General features: G+C 42.6%; 1 protein-coding gene across 2 annotated transcripts in view; it reads right to left on the reverse strand.

Annotated features, from left to right (window-relative positions):
• The window catches only part of magi2a (membrane associated guanylate kinase, WW and PDZ domain containing 2a), a 282,751-nt gene extending 269,049 nt beyond the window's left edge, over positions 1-13,702 (reverse strand). For both annotated transcript variants that reach the window (XM_079494001.1, XM_079494000.1), the window contains exon 1: positions 13,120-13,702. In XM_079494001.1, the coding sequence (XP_079350127.1) occupies positions 13,120-13,486 (367 nt within the window). In that variant the 5' untranslated portion in view covers positions 13,487-13,702. The remainder of the gene's footprint in view (positions 1-13,119) is intronic.
• Positions 13,703-20,143: the final 6,441 nt, after the last annotated feature.

Genomic DNA, 20,143 nt, shown 5'->3' on the forward strand with positions numbered 1-20,143 from the left:
TTAACTTAAGTTGTATGACATACTTGCCATTAATATAGTGGTTGCAACTGTATAAATTGATTGCCCGAGTCCGGTGGTGGGAGTTCTGCTCTGGTTTTGAATACAAATGACGCTAGTTTTGTGAATTCATTTACTTTTAATGCGTGGCCCCCTGTGCCCCCCACAAAATGACCGGAACTACGGAACTCCCACTACGGGACTCGGGCAATCAATAAATACAGTTGCAACCACTATATTAATGGCAAGTATTTCCTACAGCTGAAGTAAAAAATATTCTGAAAAAAAGAAAAAAAAAGACAATTCTTTTTTTATCCAGAGCGATTTACAAAAAGCAAGAACACCACATGGTAATACATCAAATGCATATGATCTAGTTTACCTGTGATCTAGGATCATAAGTAAACTAAGAACCGATCTACCTAACAGAAGAATATCCTTACATTGGAACTATAAAGTATAAACACTATAGAATGCTATAGAATGCCCGATCAATAATGACCTGGCATGTGTCTACATAACATGCTATCTGAACTACATATTTTGCATACGCCTGCAAGGTCGTCAAGGCATAGGGCAAGTGCAAAGGCCAGTGCTACGGGCTAAGGTGGAGTCTGAAGCAGTGAGTTTTCAGACTAGGGCGGAACAATGCCATCCATAGAGCCAAAACAATAGCGGGTCTAACTAAATTCCACTCGGAAGGTAAACAATAAACCCAGATCTCAATCAATTTGGCTAACAACCTCTCTTGCTCTTATTTCTACATAATTATGCACACAGTCACACATGGTGTTGCATTCCAGTGGTGCTGTAAATAAGGCTGTCACGATTGCAAATTTAAGCCGACGATTGTCACAGAAATAATTGCAATTTACAATTGAATTGTGTTTTTTGCATTGAACATTGGAACGTTACCATTTGAATTTCTGCTTGCCTTTTAGGCTTCGTAATCATAATTTGCACAGGGCAAATATGACAAATAACTTAAATATACAAAGAAATCACTGACATATTTCTTTCTTTCCAAAAAATGTCCAAAAAGCAGAAATACTTGATCTACAAGCTTACAACACATCACTTTGTGACGTGATGTAAGCTTGTAGATCAACTATTTCTCTTATTTTTGAAAATTGTTTGAAAATATACGGTATGAAACATTTTCAACATGGAAACGATTGACGATTAAGCAAATTATGATTATCTCAATTAGGCGATGATGTAATAATTGTGACAGGCCTATCTGTAAAACCACAGTGTGTGTGGATGTATTATGCTGTGGGGGCGTTCGCTAGTATACCACTCTCGACATCAGTCACTTAATCAGAAACTGCATGTCGCTATCGGAGTGCATTACACTCTGCATTTACAGTAGGATGCCCAGATTTCCATTAACATGCTGAGCAGATTCAAAGTTACTTTGAATGGCATATGTTAGGCCATCTGGAGGTATTCTCACTGAGCAACCTGTCACATTCTTTTATCATCAGGAATATAGCCTTTCAAGAGCTTAAAGAAAGAAAATCACACCTGTGTGAACTGGGCGGTGCAACAGTAATGTACTGTACTATATTGTACTTCTCATACTGTACTGTACTGTACTGTACTGTACTGTACTGTACTGTACTGTACTGTACTGTACTGTACTGTACTGTACTGTACTGTACTGTACTGTACTGTACTGTACTGTACTGTACTGTACAAGCCCTCCTCCCTGGCGCGTGTGTGCGTTAGGGCATTAACGACCTTTTTCCAAGTCGAAGTTGAGTCGATTTATCGTTTTATGACGGGGGGGACGGGGGGACGGGGGGCTTAACAGGGACGGGTGGAGGTGCGCACGCTCAAATACGGAGCCTGTCAAACAAAGCACTGCGCACACAGTGGCCTCTCCAATATGGCACAGTGTATGTATCATCTATATGGCAAAGCGATGATTATCAAAACATAAAACTATAATAGTAAATACAGTGATTGCGTCAGCACGGATGCAGCCTCGGGAACCCAGACGTTTTATTTCCAGCACGGAGGTGAGGGGGATATCGTTTGAGGATAAAGTTTGCGCGCTTCTATCTGTTACTTCTCTGACACAGCGCAGTTCAAACTTCAAATTCAGCCTGTCAATAGTGGGACACCGCACGCTGAGAGCCACATACACAGCTGCAGTTGGTTTTGAATTAAGGGCGCGTTCTGAATGCAATGCAAACTAATAAGCGAGTGCGCTCCGGTGCATATATGCAAAGGGAAATAATGACTTCTGTCCGTGACAATAATCAATATGCTACAGTTTGAATTCTGTACACACGCACACATAGAGCAAAAGATATATGATTTTTTCTTTCTTCAACTTTCGACTTCTCTTAATCTGAATCGACTTGTGTTAATGATATCGATAAATCGATAAATACATTTTTTTAGTGAATGCCCTAGCGTGCGTGCGCAACAGTGCCATCCAGTGGTATTGCTGAGGTGTTTCAGACAGACATAGCCAGCCAGGGACACACATAGCTGCTTAATGGAGTGGAGGCACCGCTCAAAAAAAAGAAACCCCGTCTGATCAATAGCAAAGGCAGCACTTGTGTGCATTTCACAACAAGATTTGAAGTCATTGCACTAATACAATCATTCTATAATTGGGGCACTTTGAAAAAGAAAATAAGGCTTTTCATTATATCCATGTAATGATTGCAGATTCATTAGAAGGATATACAGTACATAACTGCAAGCCAGTCTCCGCCAAGACACTGTAAGTGAAACTGACTGATTGGTGTTGCCTAAGGAGGGGGCAATAAGCTTTGCAGATGAAAAAAATGCCATCTGCGAATTGAACTCCTTAGATGCACCTTAGCGTATTGCCTACACAGAGAATGGAATAGAAAGCATGTGTGGGCTACGAACCAGGGAGTGTGTGTGCGTGTGTGTGTGTGTGTGTGTGTGTGTGTGTGTGTGTGTGTGTGTGTGTGTGTGTGTGAGTCAAGCGTGTGCACACATCTACATGCACTTCAATGTGCAGGGCCATCACATAAAAAGAGCTAGTAGACTACAGTCACTACACATTCATTATTTTCTGTGTGTTTCCGTTTACTTGGTGTCCACACGGCCCGGTTCCGGCGAGCCGCCCCACGTCCGAGAAATGACAGAATTACCGTGTGTGTGTGTGTGTGTGTGTGTGTGTGTGTGTGTTAGGCTGCGCAACAGTGACACTTGAAAAACTTGTGAAAACCAACCAAATGCTATTTCGTGCTCCGACAGACAGACCCAGCCAGGGACAGACCCATTGTATTCATGAATCATGATATAAAAACGTGAAATTAAAGAAAATCTACTTGGCCTACTCGGAACGATGCAAGTTGGAAATGCATGCCCCACCCAGTTATTATGTCTGTGTCCCTTTTATGCCCATATATGGAGTTCTTTATCAGGCATGTCCAAATTTGGTGATGTGATGTCAGAACAGGACAGGCCAGCTCCATATGGAGATCTGTCCAGAGCCTGGGCACTGGGCAGAGGATTTTGTGCTGGTTCTGGACAACCGGCAATCCGACGTACTTGACGGGAACTGCATTCCATGTGGTGGTGTGGAACGCTCGTGTCAAATTTGAAGTTGGTGGGGCGAACGGTTCTCGAGTTACGTGGATTACAGACTACGTACACACAGAGACTTGGTGCATTTATAGATAGATAAATAAATGTAGCCAAAATTACTTGATTTCCTGTCAGCCTAAAATTTCTTTAATAACTGCTGAACCTTGAACCTTGAATGTGAGAGTTCAATAGGCCTATTGTACATTTTGTTAAGTTTTCTTATTATTTGATTAAAGTTAATGCGAAAATATCGCTATAAATAGACCAGGTTGTCTTTTTTTTTGGGTGCATGTGTTTGGTCCGACATATTAACAGTCCGACAGACATTAGTTCGACACCCTACCCCAAACCCTAACCTAACCCTAACCTCACAAGTTTTAACCGGCAATGCATGTCGGGAGCCACGGGTGTGTCTTAACCGGCCACGCATGAGCCACGGGTGAGCAGAGATTAAAATAGGGTGCATTTTGCATCCCAAAACGCAGTTTATAGTTAAGGGACGCAATAAAACAACGACCTCTGCATCCACAGGATGCACTACTGTACTAGTAACTACTGTACTGTTTTTTATTCTAGTTTATTTTGCTAGCTTTAGTTATAACAATCATTTCTTCTTCTGTTTTCTACATGAATATAACCACATTATAACTATATAAAATGAAATGGGAGTTAAATGCTGCAATTTGTAAAAATTGCAAAATATGACTCCTAACGTCGTTGAAGTGGAACTCATCTAAAAGACCATCCCTGCATCCCGGGACTTATTACATTGAAAACCAATTTACATCACTGGGTGAGTCTTAACACATGAATTGCTTTTGACGGAATATTACGTCATTTAAAATCCAACCGTTGTCTCCCTTTGAAGGAATTCTCCGTATTATAGGACTCATTATGGAACTGTCTCGTTGATAATCAACATTCAACACTGACCCGGTTGCTAGACAAAGCCTTCATCCCCCCAGAGCTCAGCACCAGGATTTTCAAAATAGGATCTATCTTGCCTCGTATCTCTGAAACTACGAGTGCTGTCCAAGCCGGTGGTGATGATCCATCAGAGGTTTGGATGTGATCTGTGATTTTTGTTACCGACATGTTACCCGACATGTTACCGTTTCTGGCGAAAGATGAACACCGTGAGTTACTGCTAACACAAGCCGTTTCTTACAATGGAGGTCTGCGAGCGAGTAGCCCGGATGTGAAAACATGGTAATCTGCCGTAATCTGTGCGGCACAGCTAACTGGCCTCTGTCGCCGCACCTTGCGGCAGACAATTGCTTAACCAATAACCAGCCACGCATGTGTCGGACTAATGCCTGACGGAGTGTTAGTACGTCGGACCAACGTATGCGCCCTGGCTGTTTTAGGGTTACAATATATTACTGCGTGTGTATGTGTTGCATCATCATTATTGGCTGTCCCCAGAGGTGAGCCTTGCAGTCAAGACAGTGTGAAAGAGGTGGCGAAAAGCAAGATATCTCCTTCTCAGCTTCAGTCAAGCATGAGCGGCAAGGCAGTAGTGGTGCTGCAGCAGCCCTGGGGGCATGTTGGTAATGTGCGCCCGCACGCACACTCACACACACATTCACAGACGCATGCACACACACACACACACACACACACACGTGTGCACGCACACATGCACACACACAGTCCTCTAGAGAGCCTAGACACGCTTGTGTCACTCATGTTTTGATTAAGAATGCTTGCATCATACTTTCAGGTATGATGCAAGCTATATAGGCTATGCTCTACCTGTGTGTGTGTGTGTGTGTGTGTGTGTGTGTGTGTGTGTGTGTGTGTGTGTGTGTGTGTTGCATATACACAGCACAACTTGCACCACTCGCCACTTAACGGCAACTTAAACCTCTCAGCGGGGACTAGATCATGAAGATGAATGAGCCCCGACAGTCGACATCGCATTACTTTCATATCACATATCTTGCCGGGCCTCGCCCTGTCTTCTAAACCCCCGCCAGACTAGTGACCGGTCCACTCTCATCAGCGCACACATCCATCATTCAATTACTTACAACATGGGCCATTAAGCCAGAGTGATAATATATTGGTTGTCTCACTGCTTGACAGACTGGATAGCCTACTTTACTCTGCAGTATGTCGACAATGTGAGCTTAAGTATGTATTATAACTTCATCCTACAGTACCTGTTTACTTATGGGCAAAAAAAGAAACAGCCTCCGGCTATACTGCGTGAACAAGTGCCAAGGCGATAAACTCACCACCCACCCGATAATATATATATAGTACCATGTCTCCGTGTTTATTCTAGAGATGCGTTTTACATATAGTAAGTTGCTATGTAGCAGTATGCCCATTGAGCAGGTTCAGGAGGGACGTTGTGATGATAGTTCTTCTGACACTTGTGGGTATTCGCGTGCGTGCGACAGTGTGTGAAAGAGTTGGCGCATGATCCTCGACATGTCCCTCAGAGGACCATCAACATTCACCGGGCTGTGTTGTGTGGGTTTCAAGTTAGAAGAATAGCTAATAGAAACCCTCCCACCAGACACACCGTCGCAGTCTGTTCTCTGGCATCATCCACCAGCCCATCTAATTCCTCCTGTCAAAATAAGTGGAGGAAATAGTGCGTGGCTCACTTGCTTAAAAAGCGCAAAATAAAAACTAACCATACAGGCAAGGTTCCCTCTCGGTTGAGGTGGTAATACTGTCATGGCTGTTGCCTGCTTCTGTCTCGTTACAAGTCCCTGCGCCCGGACTTTCCCTCGACAGGCGATGCTGTGTGCGCGGCGAGCGCGTCAAGATGCCTCTGGCTGACCTGGAAATGTCTACTCTTATACCGGCGTGCGGTGCCTCTGAGGGGGTCTCAATCAGCAGCCGCTTCCCTCTTCTTATCAGAGCCGCTCACTCTCAAACACGCAATGCCAGTCTTTCAATGATGCCCACATTTAAGCCTTAAGTTGAGACAGGGAAACTTCAGTATTTACTATATTTGGCTTTGTCTGAGACAGTCTTAAGAGTGTGTCTGAGACAGTCTAAGAGTGTGTGTGTGTGCGTGTGTGTAATACTGTCATGGCAGTATACATATTACTGCGCCCGTGCGTGCGTGCGTGCGTGCGTGCGATACAGAGAGAGAATGAGAGAGAACATGTTTATCCTTCACACAAATCCAGGGCGAGCCAGGGGGAGACTGGATGCAGGTTGACAAAGACATACTGAACATACTAATCTGTACACTGTGAACTTGTTTACACAAAGTTCGGTAGCAGCTACTGCCGGGGAAAAAAGAAAGAATTGCTGCTGGTATATATACAATATAACAAGATGATGATGCTCTTGAATCCATTTTATTCTCTCCTTGCTCTCTTATGCACTCTCTTCCTTTATTTGATCTTGTTTTATGTTTTTTTATCATTATTATACTGTTGTTATTATCTATGCTGCTGCATTGTCTGAAGGAAGCCACACCAAAATAAGTTTTACTCTTACATATAGCTGTCCAGACGATGGAACAATAAAGTACGACCTTGACACGTTTAGCCATCATCACTGGCGTCAACACCGCGTGCTCTGAAAACTTAGCCGGGTTGTGCAAGGACACGCTGTGATTGGCCAGTAGCCACTTTGAGTGGCAGTCAGGGCAAATGCTCTCGCCAGAACATTATTCACTATTCTCCGCCTATCGGGTCGCATATCGAACGGGGATGAGTCGGCTAAGCGAACTTCGCAACGCTCGACACGGCAACTCAAGTTCGCTTGAGACGGCGGGCCTCCGTCACGGTCTAGTCCATAGAGTAATATATTTAGGTCTAGTCCGCAGTTGTTGGAGGCGAGAGGCACTTCCGTGTTGGCCACAGAAGCGGGGCGTGGTTATAAGCACAACCCGGCTTGTATTTAGAATGTCGCCACAGTAGCCACATGGCCCGTTCAAACTACAAACGGCAAGTCCACTGGTAATTTCCTCACGTTATCCCTCATGTCTTCCGCCAGTGAGCACTCACTATAATCCAGTGGGGCGTATCTGTGACTATAATTGTACCCTTTGTTGCTGTAATGTCCCAGTTAGTGTGTTGCGGAGATTCTAATTATGTCCTGCAGGACACAGTTGATCGCTGGAGGCCATATCTCGTCTAATCCTCACCCCAGGGACTAATAAAAGACCTGGTTGGGGTGCGTGTGCGCACATGCGCGCGCGTGTGTGCGTGTGTGTGTGTGTATGTGCGCATGCTATGATGGGACATTTGTACTTCTTAAGTCATAAAAAATGTAGGCCACATTACGGTGAATAGGAAATGGAATTTGTAAGTACACTTCATCTTCATCACAGTTACAAAGTTCACAGTTATCGTATAAGTGGAGAATGATATAAAAGCATGGAAATTGTGGCACAGACCTTTTAATTACATAAATAAATTGCCTTACTATTACTTAGTTACTGTCTATAACCCAGTAACACCCAGCGTTGCAATACTACAACATATTTTAATTAATTAATTATTATGATTTTTTGTTATTTTTTCACCAGCAGTGGATCCAGCAGTGGATCCAGCATGAGTCTGAGCGGTGGGCCCGGCGCAAAATTGTATAGGCCACTGTTTGTTGTGTTGCGGCGGGAGCAGAGGAAGCATGACAGTGGGGTAACACCGAGAACAGTGGCCTGTGATGCAGGTGTCGCTGGGGGCGGAGGTGTGAGGTTTAATTCACTAATAAAGTAATTATTAATTTATAATTTGTGAAATGGGAAAAATGGCTTCGTTAAGACGTCCATAATATTATGGTCAATGCCTGTGTGAAAAGTGGGAGCGATTGACAGTGGACAGTGTTTCTGACACACATTCAGACATTGAGTTAATTATAGTATGATTAAGAAATTGATAATGTGATAGTTACATTCACCTCCCAATGTATGAATGAATGAACCATTGTAAAGCGCTTTGAGCACTTGGAAAAGCGCTATAAAAATGCAATTCATTATTAGTTGGCACTTAAAAGCTACACTATGTGACTACACTCCTGAATTACATGGTAGAGTAAGTAAATATTTGGTATTATATTTGGTCTTCCTGCTCCTTTATTGATAAATGTATATGCTGTGGTCTGGTTTTATCACTACTGGTTATTTCTCCCTTGAACAAGCAGACATGCTCTTTTAGCCGAGTAGTAACAATTACATGGCTTATTACCAGATAAGTCATTGTAACCCTAACCCTAACCCTGATTACAATAGTTTTCCGATCACTTTGCAGGTCAACTATAACTGGACTTGATTTCAACAGAAATGGTTCAACAGAATGAGTTCCTGGCTGCTAAACAACACATCTCATCACGACATCCGTCTTAAGACATCTGCAGGCAGTGGGAGGGACTCGGGGAAGATGCCCTAGCAAAACCAGGAAGACTCATTAATTTGTGCTGTATCCAATCTCTACAATGAAGGTTTCCGGGTGGTGAAGAGGCAAAACTCTCTCCTGCCAGGTTCGATTCCCGACAGAGGTGCTGCCTACGGCTAGGCCAGGTGCTCCAATTAAGCCTAACTAACTGGCAGCGGAAACTGGCATGGGATTTGTGTAGTTGTCGCTGCAACTACTACTGGTTGTGGGTCAGGTGGTGCCTGACCAACAAGACTGTTCAGGGAGGGCATTCAATTGACCATTTGCAGTCCATCTTGCCTTCAGAGTTTGGAAGCACTCGTGTTCTGTAAAGCAATGTCCTGCTGCCTCCTGCATTATGTGCAAATTGAAAACAGGTGGTACGCAGGGCAGTTGAGTGATATCTAACGAGCACTTCCAAACTGCAACACTTAGAAAAAGAATCACCTGCAAGGACAGAAAGTAACTCATAACATGTCTAAAGTGGATTTTTATGAAACAAACACTTTTATGATAGAAAGAGAATAATTCAAGCTTTTCATACAGCTGCAATGTTGGTGAGTTTGACGTTGTGTAATACAATCAGATAGGACTTTTCTGTTTGGATGAATGGGCTGTCTATGGGAAGTTGCACCTTGTTACCACCTTGCCATTAACTGATATGGTAAGATGGCCGTGCGGTCTGCATATGGTCCATTCAGTTCAACTCAATTCAACAGTCTCCTGGAGAAACTCTTGAAAAGAAGAGGCTGATGTGTAAAGGAACGTTACGTGGCCGTCTTCACCCTCCCCAAGCCAACAGCACAGGTTTGGCAGTGACAGACTGCCGTACACAAGGAAGCTCAATAGGCAGGTTTGGCAGTGACAGACTGCCGTACACAAGGAAGCTCAATAGGCAGCTCTATGCACAGTAGTCTCGCGTGGCCAGACTGTTGCCTCTCACAATTTTCAAAAGCTTTCGTCATACAGTCTGGAGCAACGGAAGCTGCACATGAGTAAAATATAAAGCGGAAGTGGAGCCTCCTCTCTCCCAACTTCCGTCTTACAGTTGTGCAAATTTATCCTAATAAAAATACATCATCTAAGCATAATATAGCTTGCTGCTTAGCAGACATGGAAATAAAAAATAAGCCAGCTTCCTTACTCGGATTTCGGGAGGTGTAGTTCCAGACTCTAAAGAGCATTAGGAGATTGTGGAATAGTTGTCTGGCTACATGAGACTATGCACACAGTGGCAGAATTACTCTTCCTACTTCCGGGGCCCTTCCCTACTTCCTTCACAGGTGTTACCGATGATACTAATTAAGGCTCTGTTCCATTCTTGGCCAAACAGCGTCAGGGTGCTGATATTGTGATTGTGTTGGCTCACTAGAAACACTGCTACACCAGTGGTTAGGGATGTTAACAATTAATCGAAAATCAATTAATTTGCCTTAAGAAATTCTTCAATTAAACTTAAGTCAACAATGAATAGAAAATTCTGTGGTTCTATAATCGGAGCGGTTTTCTGTGAATGTAATGCTGTCTGCACGGAACGCACATGTGGGCCGGTTAAAAAAAGAAATTGGGGGAGGTCTCTGCTTTTGCATGTGATGTGACAGACATAAAAGATGAGAGCGGACGTAGAATACGCACATCGACTGGCTGGGTACTGGGCTAAAGAAACTTCAGTAGGTATTGGATGGAGCCCGCACACCACAGGTATAAGAAAGACGTTCTTTATTGAAAGTTCTGACAACGTTTCGATCTATTTGATCTATCAGGTCATGTGAACATACACAATAGTTTGTACTTTTATACTCAGGGAGTGCCCCCATTAACCAATCAAAACACCACATTTTGGTGCCCCTCCCATCACTACAGGTGTGACACGTCAACCCTGAGTGAGTGGGTGGGGACCCAGACATATTGATGTAAATATAATCTGTTCAGATATTTTAGTGCACTAATTAAAAACATTTTAAACCATTTTAAAACATACATGTATATTTATACTCATTTCACCAATACATCAAATAAAGATCTCACAAGTCCTACTAGGTCTGTGGGCTTTTACATTTCCACAGACATAAAAGATGCCATTGCCTAGCCCTGTATCTGAAATATCTGTACCAGCAAAATGTAGATTTTTATGTTGGACATTATTGATGGAAATTAATATTCTGATTAAAAAAAAACTAAAAAACACTTATCAACTAAACGGCTAATCGATCGATAAGGTAATCGATTATCAAATAATCAATCATTTGCATCCCTACCAGTGGGCCTCAAAAGTGTCCTTGTGTGGGTTCCAAATGGCCCCGTACGGGTGTGTAACTCTTGGAACCAAATTGCATTTGAACACTGGGTCCTTCCTTGTAATTTAAAAGTTTGAGAATCACTCTACACTAAATGGAACAGAGCCTAAATTTGTATCATCAGTAACACCTGTGAAGGAAGTAGGGAAGGGGCCCGGAAGTAGCAAGCGTAATTAGAGCCTATTGTCATAGCAACAAATGGGGGGGGGGGGGTATGAGATCTCACATCTCACATGGACGTGCATGTGCACACACCAAGGATTTTATCCAAAGCTTCTTATAGGGTTTAACATATTTTTCACCGCAAATTGAGAGATCTTTCAGTCAGCTTGTAAGATATCCAATGTCATGAGCTGAGAAGATCAAAGAGACTCAGGGTCAGGGAAGTGTGTCTATCTTTGACATGTGTAACAGTTTCCCACCCAGTGGACAAGCAGAAATTCCATCAGATTCATAAGGGATAGGCAAGCCGTTTACATGGGTAGAGATAGAGGTGTGTGTGTGTGTGTGTGTGTGTGTGTGTGTGTGTGTGTGTGTGTGTGTGTGTGTGTGTGTATTGGTATAAGCTGGGGGTAACAAAAGGGCACACATACGAAGCCTTTAAGGTTTGGCTTGAAAGGAAAGATTTCATTTAAAAATGAAAAATGTAATTAATTCACTAAAGCGTTCACTTTTTACTTGTGCACATTTTACGTGTGCAGTCCACAGAATCACAGTCACACTAAATATTTCCTTTTCACTCCAGTGCTTGACATTTGATATTACATTTTAATATTTTTCCAAGAATCTTGGATTCCTCTGACAGGCAGCACAAGCCTTGAGTTGGCTCACCATATGTGCCTGCCTGGTGCAACCAAAGCACATGCATGTGCAATCCAATATGCTGGGGTGGCAGAATGAAAAATCCGATTCTGTCCACCCAAGGTATAGTACTCAATAGATTTAAACGTAATTTCCTCCTGGCTTTCAAATTAAACACTTTTAGAGAAGATTAACAGCAGCAAATGTGGTGGGGAATTCTTTTCCCAAAAAGTAAACAAACTTGCAACCACAAAAGCCCCATAGACTACAACTGCACTGGATGCCACACCCACATTCATTTCTGACAGCATTCAAGCTAGTAAAAAAGGGGGAATGTGTTCTATACTTTACTTTGGCATGTGAACTTAATTTACCCATCCGATTGCCTCAAAACATAACACACCCCCTTAAAGCCACAACACAACATAGCAACACAGAAACTTAGCGACACACACAAGTCAAATCACACAACTAAACACCTTCTCTAACAGCTTTAAGTCAAATCTATTTCCGCGCACGCATTTAATACCAGGCCCGTTATAAACAACGAGGAAAGTTCTTAACGCTTGTTGTTGTTTTGTTCGCCGTGCGTCGCCGCATCCAACGATTCCTCTTCACTTGGAAGACAATAGCGATGCTGCTGTCTGTCAAAGCGCATCAATTTCTACTGCACACAAAAAGTGTAATGGCAGTGGTTCTCAAAGTGGGGTCCTTGAGGCAGTTCCACAGGGGGTCCCCAGCAAAATGATGGTGGTTAAGAACCAAATGGACCGTTATTATGAGACTGTAACTCTGAGTGTACAAATGGAACCTCTCAGAGATAAATTAACATACGTTTTTACAATATAAATTGGAGGTCTCAGAGATAGAAATACCGTTAAATGGGCGTCCGAATAGGGGGGGTCCTTGAAATGAAACCGCTTGAAAAGTACTGCTAGACCCGTACAAATGGGGGTCCTTTTTGGGGTCCATGACATGAAAAAAGTTTGAGAACCACTGTTTTATGGAGTCCGCACACACAAAAAGCAGAGAGGCGACTCTCTCTCTCTCTCTTGCATTATTATTTATAAAATGATCCAAAGATCTCCAGTGCTCACCTTGTTTCACACACTTGAGGCGGACGGGGTCCTTGCAGTGTCTGACCACGGCGTGAACGTCCCTGGTGGTCAGTCCGGCCACCGGCGTGTCGTTGACTTCCAGAAGTAGTTCGTCCTGGGAGAGTTTGCCGCCGCCGCTCTGGCAGTAGACCACTTCTTTCCCCGAGCCCGGCGGCGGCGGCGGCGACGCCGCCATGAGAACCTCTCCGATGAGAGGGAACTGTCCGTTCTCCGCGCCGCCGTCCAACTCAAAGCCGAGCTCCCCCTCTCTGTTCCTGCAGAGGACATTCTCGTGGACTTTGTTGGTCCAGTGGTTTTTCTTCTTGAAGCTTTTGGACATGGCTGGAACAATTAAAGAAGATATCATCACACGAGGGAAGCCATAGTGAGGAAACTTTCTCGCTGTTCTTGCCCCCGTTTCGGCTCCACAGATGGGTTTTTTTCCGGGGTTGTTTTAACAGTTATCGCCCAGTAGTATCCATGTCAGCAGACACACACACAGCAGCTGGATGGATGATCAGCCTGCGTTGCTGTTTGAGTGTACTGAGAGCTGCTCAACTCTGTTCCAGCAAAAACTCAACTGACCCGGATGTGAAGGCTGGAGAAGAGGCAGGAGATGAGAGGCTTTCCCAAACTCTACTGCTTGTGCTTTCCATGGAAAAAATAGAGAGAAAGCAGTGGTATTTCCACTGACATGCCAACTAGTACTATAGTACTAGGGGCAATAATACGAGATGTCATACCACAAGCAGTGGTGTAAAGAAACCAAGTACATTAAAGTCTCAAGTTCTGTACTTTCTTTCCCTCACTTTATACTTCCAATTTTCTGTAGGCTACTTTTACTTCTACTCCACTACATCACAATTAAATGCTACAATTATTTGAAAACTTTAGTTGCTAGTTACTTTGTAGATTTTGGATTCTTTTTACAAAACATAGGCCTACATGATTCAGCCCTGTATAGGCCTACATTTCGGCCAGTCGAAAATAGCCGATGTACAAGCTCACAATGTGTCGCATTGCGACACATTTTTATACATTTGAACTTCTATACATTTTATACATTTGAAAACTTGTGAAATGGGACCTTCTGCATAATAACTAGGCCTACTTTCGGTACTTAGGCCTAGTACATTTTGATACCAATACTTTTGTACTACTTATATTAAAAAATATTTGAGTACTTTTTCCACCACTGACCACAAGCGTATCCTCTTTTTGACACTGGTTTACAGACTATAATTATGGCCTCCTAACCTATGATACAGTCTAAAGGGACTTCTGTTCATTAATGTGCATTAGACTGAAAAAATGGTTAAATATAAAGCATTAAAACGTTAGATGTGACTCAACTCTGATGACTATTTCCAGACGCAATGTCATTCCAGTTTCCACTTAATAGTGTAGCGCCATCGGTTGCAGAGTATTTATGTCTGTAAGGGTCATCAGTTTATTTGAATGGGTTGCTGACTGTAAAGCAGCCGTTTGTTTTTTTGGACTACATTTGAATTCCTGGCCTCAGCTCCACTTCATCTCCAAAGATCTGATCTGAGTGGGAGTGTTATTGAATCCTATAATGCTGCAGTTCTTTGATGATTGAAGTATCTCTTCAAGAGATACTTCAATCATCAAAGAACTGCAGCATTATAGGATTCAATAACACTTTGTTTATGGAATATTTAGGCTACTTTATCCTGTGTCCGTCAGATTCCTTAAAAATTAAAAAAAAAAAAATGTTAAAAATGGTTGAGGGGCGCCCCTCCTACGTCCAGCTTTGAGTTTTGAGTGTTGAGTGTAAACTCAGACAAAATTGTGAGAGAGCGCCCCTCACTTCACACGGGTGTGATTGTTTATGAAACATTTTCAAGGCACAATGTTGTCAGTTATATCAGGCCCTCCTCCCTCTTTTCCCATCAAATGTCTTCAAGAAGCAAACCATATTCGGTAACACTTTTTATTAATGCATTAATAAACAATGCATTATAAGCACATTTACGATGCCTTATAATGCATTACACTCGTTATAAATGTATATACCTGTAATCGTGTATCACAACTTTTTAGTGTGGTTGCCAACAGGGCAACCAAACTATAGTATTTGCTCGCCAAAAGGTGTTATTCCACTTCTTGTGACATCATGTGGGTCAATAGGCTACATCATCATCATACATCATCTTCATACACTTGCAATTTCCAAGAATTGCAAATTCTTTATTATATATTTATTATTTTGTATAAACTTTATTTTGCATGCACTCAAGCTATATGTCAAATCAGTGAAGTCATGAATTGATCAATTCATCATCATCATCATATATCATCATCATATACTGTTCTTATGCAAGAGTCAAAGCTTGAAATTGTCGGTGCAACCACACTTGCAATTTCCCAGAATTGAGCCTTTCTGCTTGTTATAAGTTGTTATGCATGATTATAAAAATCTATAACACGTGTTATAACGCCTTATCAATGCATTATGGTGACTCGGTGAGCGAGTCACTGTGGCGAGCGTTGTGAAGTCCGCTTGCGCCGTTCCAGATATGTCAGAATCCTAACTCATTTCCGCTCCTAGTCAACATATTCTGTACCCTTGGAGACAAGTTTACTCTCTTTCTTTACTAGTAGAGATCAAATTGCATTAGTAATTCACATCAATACAAACATCACACACTTTCATACAATCCCACACACACACACACACACACACACACACACACACACACACACACACACACACACACACACACACACACACACACACACACACACACACACACACACACACACACACACACACACACACACACACACACACACACACACACACACACACACACACACACACACACACACACACACACACAATGTCTTATGAGACATTAGACAGACAGACGGATATACATAGATACTTAAGTGTTTATGTGGAGTGTCTATTGACAAAAAAATGGACTATTCTCATTCATTAGTTGTTATTCAATCATATCAAGACAAATTGCCCTTGGGGACAAGTTTTCTCTCTCTCTCTCAAAGTGCATTAGTATAATACACAATACACATCAATACAAACATCACACACTCTCATCATACAATCCTGCACGCGAGCACGCACACAAAGTAGACTATTCTCATTCATTAGAAGTTATTCAACTGCTTATCATATCACAGGCTGGCCATGCTTCCAGTAAGGATACATTGATGTAGTTTTCATTATCTTCAAGGAGTACAGACAAACAATCACATACTGTTCAATTGTTCCTGAACATCAAAATGAAAGATCTCCCGTTTCAGCAGTCAATATTGATGCCCAGCATGTGGAGAGAAAACAAACCAGACACAAATGAGTTCATAAAGTCGCATGTTCAAAATATCGGTTAACAATGGCTCTTCTCGTGAAGTGATGACAATAGAGTCAGTTATTTTCCTCCCTCACATTTGGAGAGGTGCCTCTGCATTCCAGAGGCAGGACGACTATGAAACGGAGAGAGAGAGAGAGAGAGAGAGAGTGCGAGAGAAGGGAGTATTTTAACAAGCACGGGAATTCTGGAGGCAGTGTTTGAACAAGGAGAGGAATGCTCCACGTGTGGAGGAATTGGTGCTGAGGAGGAGAAGAGAACATCAACAGTGCAGGGAATGAATAGACTGCAACAACAGTGTGTGATTGAGCTAAGTGGGATGCTCGCACAGTAAGTGCAGGTGGGGGAAAAAAGTACTCACAAGTTGTTGCGAGTAGAGGTCTGGAATTTAAAAAAAGTATATATCTCTCTCTCTCTGTTTCTGGCACAACAGCGCCACTTTTGCCCCTACTGGTACTCATAGTCACATAGGTTAACACGGACATTGCTGTTCCTTGGAGTGGTTGCACCACTCATTACGCAAAATGTCCAAATGTATGAAAATATTTTCAAAATAGCAGATCTACAAGCTCATAGTGTGTCTCATTGCGCCGCGTTGTGAACACACACACACACACACACACACACACACACACACACACACACACACACACACACACACACACACACACACACACACACACACACACACACACACACACACACACACACAAGAAGAGACAGCAGGTGTGCCATTGGTTTCAGACAATGATTTTCCATAGTTCTAGGGAATCATCACCCACTGGCTCGACCAGTGTTGTTGCCTCGGGGAGCAGGAGCACTATGGGCTCCTACATGATGTAATGGTTATGACAGGGCCCATTGCAAGGTAATTAAAGCTGTTAGGAAAGAAAGCAAAGCAGCCCGGTGGCGGTGATGATGGCTCCCGCTGCAGATCAACCAAATGCCATTATCCACTTTGCTTGCCCAGAAGCAAAGATTTGAGTTGAAAACGTTCGCTCTGAAAGAATATATATTCAAAGATTTGCGCCACATTTTCACGATTTTTTAAAAATAGCAGATCTACAAGCTCGTAGCGCGGCACTCAGTGCCGCACTATGAGCTTGTAGATCTGCTATTTTTCAATAGCTACATAACATAATGCTTAAAACGCCAGAAGGGGTTCTCGCCCAGAATGGGTTAAGATGCTTGCCTTGGAATAACATTTCTGACTTGATATACAGCGTGAAATGATTGCACCGAGAAAATGTCCAGTGACAACCTTTTGTCACTGACGAAAACAGAATAAAAACTAAATTAAAACTAAACTACAATGACTAAAAACTGAGACGAATAAATATATTGATTTTGTCAACAAATAAAGACTAAAATGTTAGGAAGAGACTATAGTGGAGAAGAGATCCAGTAGAACTAAAAGACAAGTCATTTTATGCTTTGTTGCACTCTGAAAATAGCAGATTTGCAATTTTCAGAGTGCAACCAAGTGAAAAATCAGGCATTACGACGACATCAAGGCCCGCCAGAACACAGTTTCAGTCGACAAAATCAACTGTATAGTTGCCTAAAACTAGACTAACACCAAAACATTTCAGGTGACTAGAATACGTGACTAAAACTAAATGGAATTTTATTCAAGAGACTATGACCAAATCTAAATAAAAATGTGCTGTCAAGATCAACACACTCTCAATCTGCCGCTGTGGCAGAGCTGCAAGCAACCAGGCTGATTGCATTTCTCCAAGCATCTGACATGTTGATTTTTCGGCCATCTGCTCCACCCCGCCATTCCCCGTAAAAGGTCCAAGCCCTCGATCCGTTTCCCCTAGCTCCATCTCCTCAAAGCATAGAGGGGTGCCAAGAGATGTGCCACGCACGCTGATGTGGCTGCCAACGTGCTCTTCTTTGGTTTTAGTGGAACTGGCAGGCAAAGACAGAGAGGCAGAGACTTTAGGGCTATCGACGGGGAGAGAGGCAGACCGAGAGGAGACTGGGAGAAAGACATAATACGGTACTACGCTAACAGCAGTGGTGTAAAGTAACTAGGTACTTAGGTAATGTACTGAAGTACGATTTTGGGGTATTTGTACTTAAATTGAGTATTTCCGATACTTTTACTTCTACTCCCCTACATCTCGGATCCAAATATTGTACTTTCACTCCACTACTTTTATTTGAAAACTTTAGTTACTAGTTACTTTGTAGATTTGGATTATTATTACAAAACATACAACATACAACCACTTGCCCTGTTGGCCATTTGAAAATAGCAGATATAGAAGTTCACAATGCGACGCATTGTGAACTTGTAGATCTGCTATTTTCAACATTTTTATACATTTGAACACTTTTGGTACTTTTTAAGTACATTTTGATGGCAATACTTTTGTACATTTGATTTCCGGACTTTTACTTGCGACAGAGTTGTTCTATATTGCAGTAATGAAACTTTGAGTACTTTTTCCACCACTGAAAAGATAGAGGCAGAGAGAGGGGCCAAAGGGCTATCGGGGAGAGAGGCAGACAGAGACAGGGAGACAGTCAGAAAGACATGTACTACACCAACTGTGACATATACAGATAGTGATACATGGAAAGAGTCAAAGAACAAGAGTGAGCCGCAGCTATAGCACGCAAACAAACTCGAAAAAACGTGAATGTCAAGTAACAAGAACAGTGCTCCCGGTGCTGATCTCCCCATCCCTGCTATATGTCCTCTCATCCCCATCAGAAAGACTCAAAGAAATGAGTGTCATTCCCACCCCATTAGCCATGGGAACGGGAGAGTCCCACTGAGATGGACAGAGATCATCCCCTGCTATCTATTCACCCCTGTAACACGAGGGAACGTTACATTCGCACACAATCACACCGTGCCATCTCTTTGAAGCAGTCGGTTTTGACGGCCAGGGTCTCTCTCTCTCGCATCCATCAGTTTGGAACAGTGACATTATTGCCAGACAATCAGCACTGCTATGACAGTTTGATGGACTTCCACAGGGCCGGTGACGGCGGTGACAAAGCGTATCTGACAGACGGGCTGCTAGATGTGAGTGCATCAAATTACAAGGAGATAACATTCCAGGAAAGAATGTCCGTGCAGCGATACGTTATATGAAAGAGGATTTATTGCCGTGAATTATTGGGCATTTATAATAGTACTATAAACTGGCAGCTTCTCATGGATGGATGGATGGATGGATGGATTTTATTTTGTCATTGAACACTGTTTACACACATGTACAACGAAATTGATCTGTTGGCATCACTCCAATGCAGTACAAAAGTAATCATAATGTGTTAGTAGTGTACCAATAGTAGTAGTACCAATAATAAAAAGCAGTAAGAAATAAACAGTGTATCACCATAGAGTTTACATAATATTGTGTAGGTACGAGAAGAAATGGCCCAAACTTGGTTTCATGCGTGGATGTCTCTTTATTTTTTAGACCGGATAATTAAATGCATCCCCCGGCAGTGTTTCCACAGTGACTGATTTCTCTCTACGGAAACAATCATTGCTAACTAGGATAGCTTTACGCTTAAATACACACACTTAAAAGTTTTGCATTCACACTTCTGGCCTTAGATTTAATGTAAACTAGAGCGGTGCCCGTTGGGCACTGGCCTACTTGGAACGGTGCAAGTTGGAAATGCAAGCCCCGCCCAGTTAT

Source organism: Electrona antarctica (genome assembly GCF_951216825.1).
Source record: "Electrona antarctica genome assembly, chromosome: 23".
Classification (NCBI taxonomy): Eukaryota; Metazoa; Chordata; class Actinopteri; order Myctophiformes; family Myctophidae; genus Electrona; species Electrona antarctica.